Source organism: Chenopodium quinoa, unplaced genomic scaffold (assembly GCF_001683475.1).
Source record: "Chenopodium quinoa cultivar QQ74 unplaced genomic scaffold, ASM168347v1, whole genome shotgun sequence".
NCBI lineage: Eukaryota > Viridiplantae > Streptophyta > Magnoliopsida > Caryophyllales > Amaranthaceae > Chenopodium > Chenopodium quinoa.
In genome coordinates this window covers 187,470-195,458 of record NW_018743033.1, presented here as the reverse complement: position 1 = coordinate 195,458, position 7,989 = coordinate 187,470, and the positions used below count along the sequence as shown (strand labels likewise).

Below are 7,989 nucleotides of genomic sequence, written 5' to 3'. Positions count from 1 at the left end.
TAATGCACACATTTAACATAATCATATTCAAATACGTATTGTAAAATAAATATAAACATTTAATATTGTAAAACAATACATTAATTGGGAATCAATCAAAGTATTACATGAGTATGTTGCTTCTTTTATGTCTATCGAAACAATATTAATTTTAATTTTAATTTGCATTATATTGAAATTTCTATAAGGATTCCAAATCAAGCAGCAAAATGGAAAAAAAATGATTTGATCAATAAAATTAATGTGGCCGTGTAACAAAATATGTCAATTGCATCACATTTACTTAGGCTCCCGTATTCATAAACTATACACGAGCTCAAATCAAATTATCCTACTACGAAGTTGATGTTCACATGATTTGAGTGGATTAATTAAGGCTAAGTATTCAAAACACACGATATATTTTAATTTTTTTTTCTTTTGCCATTTACTTCTCTTATTTTTTTTTTTCTTCTAAAATTCATCTTATATTCCCATGTTACAATCAAATCACAAATAATAAAAAGAATATTAGATAAGAAAATTGAAAAAAGGAAGTGTTCAAAAATTATGATTGGACAAGAATCATATAATCACAAGACAAAACAATGCATACCACTCACTTACTATGGAGTGAGCTTGGATAAGGTTATCACGAACATCCCGCCATCTTTCAACACTCCCTCATCCTTTTCATTTTCTTCATCCAAACACACCCTTATTCTCCACAAGATCCTCTACATTCCACCCTACCTTCAATTTCCCTGCTCCCATAATCTCAACCGTCCATTTCTCAATCAAACCCAAACACTGGGTCCCTTAATCATGGTCCATTTTAATTAACATGAGACTGGGTGTACCTGATAATAGATTTCATAGAATCAAAACAAAATATCAACCGCTAGTTTTAAGCATTGTTTGGTTTCCAATGCTTTAAAAAACTCAACTCCACAAACTTTGCCATATATTCATATTCCTTACAATTTCTGCTGTTTGTTTTTTGCTTAATTGCTCACTGTTTTCGTATGGAGTCGCGAGTATTGTCGCGCACTACGGCGATCGCCGCCCTCCCGAAGCTGTTCCGGCCATCGAGAGAGGCGGCGAGTTTAGGTGTCGCCACCGGGGTGAAGACGCCGGTTGGATTGATTAAGGATGGTGGGAGTCTGACATGGGGAAGGCAGCTTAGGCCGGTTTTGTTGCTTGAACCGGCTCAGATCGGTTCGATTTGTAGTGCTACTAGGAGGGAGAAGACAGCGGTTCAGCCGTGTCGTGCCGCTAGTGGTTCTTCCGGGTGAGGTTCGTTTAACTTCGTTGTGATCCGGTTCATATCGGGTTGTCGTGTTGGACTAATTTTTTTTTTTTTTTTTTTTTTTTGGTATGATCAGGGAAGCTAAGGTTGGATTTTTGGAGAAGTATCCGGCTCTTGTCACCGGTTTTTTCTTCTTCATGTGGTATGCATTGCATTATCTTTGTGTTGAGTGTTACTGTGTAAGCGGTTCATTTTAATCAATGTTGCTAATGTTAGGTAGTAGAAATAAAGTCGATGTTATTATCCCAAATTAATCAATCTCACACAGTCACATGTTACGTGTTTTAAGCAATATTACTATTTATGTATGTGAGATGGATCAATCGTGTTTTTGCTTATAATAGAGATTATGTTTATTTTAGGATTATAATATTCAATAGGGACGTAGGATGGAACTTATGACCAAACCTTGGTACTTTGGAGCTTGGAAGCAGTGTCGGATCTTGAACAATTTTTTATTGGGGCCAATTATTTTTTTAACATAAATATATGTCTAAAACAAAAAACAATAAAGAAAGTATTGGTATGTTAGGATTATAATATGAACAAACTCAAGAAACTAACTCTAAATAGTTAAACCCTTAAAGTAATTATTGAATGAACATGCCTTACTTTCATATGTTTAGCAATGACTTAATTTAGTTATTATCAATGCATCACAATTCACAAATCACAAGTATAGTAAAAGTTAAATAACAAGTTGACAATCGATAGATAATTTTTTTAAAAAAAATTGATATATTGAAGGAAAAAACTCTATAATCCTAAGTCAGCAATCTATTACCTCAATATCATCTTATCACCTGCTATACTACCATCAATTTGTTTTTAAGTGTTAAAATTAGTCAGAGTTCTAATTTGACTACACAAAAAAATTATTGAAAATTGAATTCATAAAATAATTACTCCTTAATTACTACGTAAAAAAAATGTATTGAAACAATAATATATTCCGTAACTCGTAAATTATCTGATGAAGTGATGATTGTAGACGAAAATCATGAAAATATGAAATACATTGGAATTGGAAAAAGTATCATTGAAAACAGTTAGAGGGATGAGTCATGAGTGTAGTCAAGCTTTTCTAGTTTCTACTCTTTCTAGTAAATAAAAAGGCAGTCAGTTATTCGTAGTTGTATTATATTGGGCCTTTCACATTTTTACCCAATATTATCTTATTGGAAAAGTATAATATATCAGCCCTTTACATGTTAGTTTTTTTTTTATAAATCTATTAGTGGCCAAGCCCCGTTGAGTCTCTTATATGGTCCGTCCCTGCTTGGAAGTGATTCCCTTTTTTTAAAAATTGTATAAGCTATCCTTAAATAATCTTAAACAAAATACAACCTCATATAATTAGTCAAGTCTATTTAATTTTTTATTTATTTTTTATTACAATATCAAAAGCATTTTATACAGTATTTTATCTATTTTTGGCTAGAATTAAAGAATATATATATATTTTGGTCAAAAACTCAAAACTCAAAAGAAATACTAAGCACTTGTATATCTCTATCTAATGAAAATTAATTAAGGATTTTCTAAGTATGCAACTTGATTATTCTGAGTTTCTAACCAATCAAATTTGAAACATTAATTAAATTTATGTACTTAACTTAAATTAAGAAACAGAAATAATCTGATGTACTTAAAATACAGTTTAGACAATAATTTAAGTGGCAGACAGGTAGTGTCCAAGGTTTCAACTCAAAGCTTTCTTACTTCATTTAATCGACAACCAGTTTTCGGCAAGAATCGTGCATTTTGCAGAAATACGCCATTTTGGTAAACCAAGACGTATTTTGAACTGAGTTTCTATGAATTAAATTAGTTTGCAGAATTAGTCTTATTACTAATTTAAATTACTATTGTGTTTCGCGGAATAAATTGATTTATACTGTTCGAAATCATTTATTTTTTATTAGTATATTTAGTCTGTTAAAATTGAATTTGATTAAAAGTGAATTTTACTTATCACAATCGATTTAACTAAAATCATTATCATCAGTTTGAAGAGAATTGGGTAAAAGTGAGTTGTTTTTTAGAATTATTGTATCTATTTATATACAAGTAGATGAAAGTCAATATCCAAAGCAAGACAAGGCTACATGTGCAATTGTGCACAATAATTTTGAATTACGAGTATTTCGTATAAGATTTTAGTGATCAATAATATGCTTATATGTATAAAAGAGAATCGTATTAGGAATTTCTCTCGTGAATAGGGTTTTCTAAAAAAAAAAATGTATGAAAGAAAATATTCCATGTACACTAAAATTTACAAGTATGAGTACCTAAATACCCAATAAGCTTAGAGAATCTTCATCTAATTAGTAGGTAATCTATATCTATCCACATAAAATAGACATTCGAAATCGGTTGAATATAACAAATATTTTTTTTGTGTGCTTCATGTAAGTAGAAGACCTATTGAGTAGATGTATTAGTCTCCTTTATTTTGTGTGACTAATATATGGTTTGCTATTTTTCATTGCTTATAATTTATTGTCCAATGTGTTCGCATAATAATAAGCTTCCTTAGTTCCTTAAATTTGTCCACCTAAACATTTGTCCAAAGGGTTTTCGTGTGAGAGGGTGGTGAGCGAGTATGATTTTTTTTTTTTCTAACTATCAATTATTAACTTAAGTTTTTGGTTGAGTTAGTCCTCAAACATTTGAGTCTTGTATTTTGTAGAGATTACACTTAAAAATCCAAGAACATATAGGCCCGATCAAAGATTACGAACATAGTTCTTTTTATTATTTTAGCAATGAAAAAGAACCTATAAATCATAGATTAAGAACATAGCATAAAGTTTAGAATCTTTGAACAATATGTTCATTATTGTAAATTACTACTTCTGTTATATTAATAATAATTATTAATTGATTATCAAATGAAAATTTACATAAAATATGTAAAGAAGAGATGCTATGAGTTTTCTCTAGTATTGAATGTGTGTTGTATAAGTACCGGCATCTCACTATCAATTAGCTCATTCGAATTCATTTCAACTTTCAGGGAGCATAACTCATGATTCTATTGCATATTTTGATTCTTCAATAATTTTACTTAGTTTGCAAAAGTTAGAATGGAATGTTTCACCTTTTCAATTTCTACACTAGTCTGGTCAATTTGTAAACTTGATAAATAATGTTCAAACGGAAGTAAAATGGTTTAATTTTTATATTTCTTGTTATTGTTGTTTTGTAACATGCGACAGAGTTACAATTTTTTTTTATTGTGAAACCATAATTTTAATGCGACAGAGTAACATCCGAATTGTTTTTTGAAAGGATAACTTTTTAATGCCTTACAATAAATTATACAAGTCCGACAGCTTGCTATTCATAATTCTATGTAAGATTATTTAGGGCCGACATTTATATCTTTCTCCCTTGTGTAGGTACTTCTTGAACGTTATATTCAACATACTTAACAAGAAGATCTACAATTACTTCCCATATCCTTAGTAAGTATACCTGCCCTTATTTCTTGTTAATTTTTGTAAATATCTGAAACATGTTCTTGGCCATTGAAACATAACTGAGTTGTGACTAAGACATTTTTGTGGTTTTGCAGCTTCGTGTCTGTGATCCATTTATTTGTTGGTGTGGTGTACTGTTTGGCTAGCTGGAGTGTGGGCCTTCCTAAACGTGCTGTAAGTTTTTTCTCCACAAAAAGCCCATTAACTTTTTTTTTTTTTTTTTCAGTCCAAGTAGCCCAAAAGTCCAATAAACTTTGTGGTGCATATTAATACATTTTTTCACTGTGAAATTTCTCCCACTACTTTTCTTTCCTCTAGGTCCCACAGCTTTTGCATAATCATATTTTGCTGGAAATTAGTTACTTGGGTGGATTTTGTTACTGACTGTAAACATGCAATTAAGTTTAAAAAAGTAATTACTTGGCGGATTTTGGCTGAGACATTTTAGTTCGAATGAAAATATAAAAATTAATAAATAAATAAAACAAAGAGATGAAAAATTCAAACAGGGAGGGGATAGTTTGTGTTTGGTTTGGGGGTCAAAAGACAGTTGCTGAAATATGAATGGGTAGAACTTTATAAAACAGCTTACAAATTACATTTTTATGTCAAATACGGGTCTGGGCTGCACCTGCAACCAAAAAAAAGAGTCCACTTCACAAAATTAAAAGAGGTTCCATCCTAAAATCATATGACAATAGGAGGAGTAGCCCCTTAGCCTTGTAAAGTGTTTAACTCTCCCTTATTATGTTAATGTGAGACATTTACATGTGTTGTTTTGGAAGTTTATACTTCGACATTTTACAATAGTATTGACTTGTAAGTTGTAATATGGAATGGAGAGAATTTTAAAGATATCACGGCATCATAATACAAGAATTTAAAGTATAAGTTGTGTAAGATCTCTAACACTCCTTAACTCACATTACTCATCAACTCAATTATCCCTGAATTCATGATGATTAGCTAGCATCTCTACTACGGGATTTGTGCAGTATAGGAGATGGCTTAGCTTACTGTTCTTCAATAAGAGCTACAATTCATAGTGTTTTAGTCTCCATTGGTTTAAGGTTACTAGCAAATGAAGTATTTTGCATAAGAGTTAGATCATCATAAGGTGTATGTAGTAATCATGCGAATTTCTGCTTAATATTGACCATGAAATTTTTCATTTGCATATATTTGTAGCCTATCGACTCAAACCTTCTGAAGTTGCTCATTCCAGTCGCAGTATGTCATGCTCTAGGCCATGTTACCAGCAATGTCTCTTTTGCTGCTGTTGCGGTTTCTTTCACCCACACTATTAAAGGTGACACTTCAACTCTAATTTTCATTATGCAAGCAATATGCTACCATCCTTAAAATTGTCTTAAAAACTTCTGTGCAACCGGTTTGGATCTATATTTTTTGTTGTGATCAGCCGATCTTTAGGGTGGACACCTAACTGACTACATTTGTAGTTAGTCTTTAATTCTTAATATATGATTCTCTTTGCTATCATGCAGCTCTGGAGCCCTTTTTCAATGCTGCTGCTTCTCAATTTGTTCTCGGACAGTCTATCCCCATTACTCTCTGGCTCTCCTTGGCTCCAGTTGTAATTGGTATGTATCTCTTCCTGACTATCATCTTCATTCTGTTAAACACAAGAAGGGTAAAGTTACTAAATAGTAGTGAGCTCTCTTGACTTAAAGATTTTGGTGGCTGATTTCTTATAAGTAATGGATAAATAAATATAAAGTAATAGACAAACACAAACACATGCATAAAACTTTTCCAAATACCATATGAAAGAAAGCAAGTAAGAACATGAAAGAAAGCAAGTAAGAACTACAAGGTTACACTACTACGTAGTTGATTTTCGTTATAAGGGTGTGTTGACAAAAACCCTTTGCCTAATGAAATATTCTTTGAGTGCAGGTGTTTCTATGGCTTCCCTGACTGAGTTATCATTCAACTGGCTTGGCTTTATCAGCGCTATGATTTCAAATATTTCCTTCACCTACAGGAGTATCTACTCAAAGAAAGCCATGGTTGTGCTTCTCTTGCAACTTCTTCCATCTGCAATTGGCTTACGCTTCCTAACAATTTAGGGTATTTGGCTTTCGCTTCCTAACAATTTTTCTCTCCATTTTCAGACTGACATGGACAGTACTAATCTCTATGCCTACATTTCCATAATTGCTCTATTTGTGTGCCTTCCCCCTGCAATAATTGTAAGTACACAGAAATCTGTTTGTTCAGCAAATCTACTATTTTGTTTTCTTTTGATAAAATTGTGAGTTGTTCTATCATTCTAATTGTTATTTTTTGTTCATGTTTTCTACGTATGATATATCCAGGTCGAGGGCCCTCAACTTATCAAGCATGGTTTTAGTGATGCCATTGCGAAAGTGGGGATGACCAAATTTATATCAGACCTCTTCTGGGTGGGAATGTTTTACCACCTCTACAACCAGGTCCATTTTCGTCCTCTTCTCTTTGTATTTTCAGTGACTTACATTATTGTCATGCTAACAAAGATATTTGACCTCTTTTCTATTTGCAGCTAGCAACCAACACCTTGGAGAGGGTAGCACCACTTACCCATGCAGTTGGCAATGTTTTGAAACGAGTGTTTGTCATTGGATTTTCCATCATCGCCTTTGGTAATTATCATTTTCAAACCATTCTCTCTGTATCATATCTTTCTTTGGGGAGAAAATGTCTTCTCGGTGGGTTTATAACTAACATGTTTCCCCTTGCAGGCAACAAGATTTCAACACAAACCGCCATTGGAACAAGCATTGCTATTGCCGGTGTAGCCATGTATTCTTTCATTAAGGCCAAATTGGAAGAAGAGAAACGAGTAAGGCACACGTAGCACTCAACAGTTTAATGTCAAAATTGCTACCCTGTAATGGCATTCAGACATTCAATTAACTTGATTTGAAATTGTTGTTTGCAGCAAATGAAGACCACTTGAGTAGAATGACTTGGCCCGAAACTGCATTTTCTTGGAAGGTGCTGTAGATTTGATAATTTTCCTTCCTGAAAAGGAGAACAAAAAAAATGCTGTAAATTTTATTTTTTTTTCGTGTCAATTTATTCGATTTGGAGAATGAACCATTGCCAATCTGTAATCTTCTTGTATTCAATAATAAGCATATATCGTACTGTCTTTGGTCCCTCAACTCGAGGCAAGTGTTTGAATGGGCATTAGAGAAGAAGAAAATT

General features: G+C 32.5%; 1 protein-coding gene across 1 annotated transcript; it reads left to right on the top strand.

Annotated features, from left to right (window-relative positions):
- The first annotated feature begins 621 nt into the window (after positions 1 to 621).
- Positions 622 to 7,956, top strand: LOC110730492 (triose phosphate/phosphate translocator, chloroplastic). The gene is made up of 12 exons (XM_021910290.1): positions 622 to 1,270; positions 1,365 to 1,430; positions 4,696 to 4,761; positions 4,872 to 4,950; positions 5,965 to 6,085; positions 6,282 to 6,377; positions 6,694 to 6,806; positions 6,912 to 6,989; positions 7,116 to 7,232; positions 7,322 to 7,421; positions 7,521 to 7,621; positions 7,721 to 7,956. Exons 1-12 carry the CDS (start codon positions 1,005 to 1,007, stop codon positions 7,736 to 7,738), a joined length of 1,221 nt encoding a protein of 406 aa, XP_021765982.1. The 5' UTR covers positions 622 to 1,004; the 3' UTR covers positions 7,739 to 7,956.
- The last annotated feature ends 33 nt before the right edge of the window (positions 7,957 to 7,989 follow it).

Coding starts and splice junctions, on each gene's coding strand:
- LOC110730492 (XM_021910290.1), top strand. CDS start 1,005: ATGGAGTCGCGAGTATTGTCGCGCACTACGGCGATCGCCGCCCTCCCG. Junction 4,762..4,871: donor AATTACTTCCCATATCCTTA/GTAAGTATACCT, acceptor GTGGTTTTGCAG/CTTCGTGTCTGTGATCCATT. Junction 6,378..6,693: donor CTTGGCTCCAGTTGTAATTG/GTATGTATCTCT, acceptor CTTTGAGTGCAG/GTGTTTCTATGGCTTCCCTG.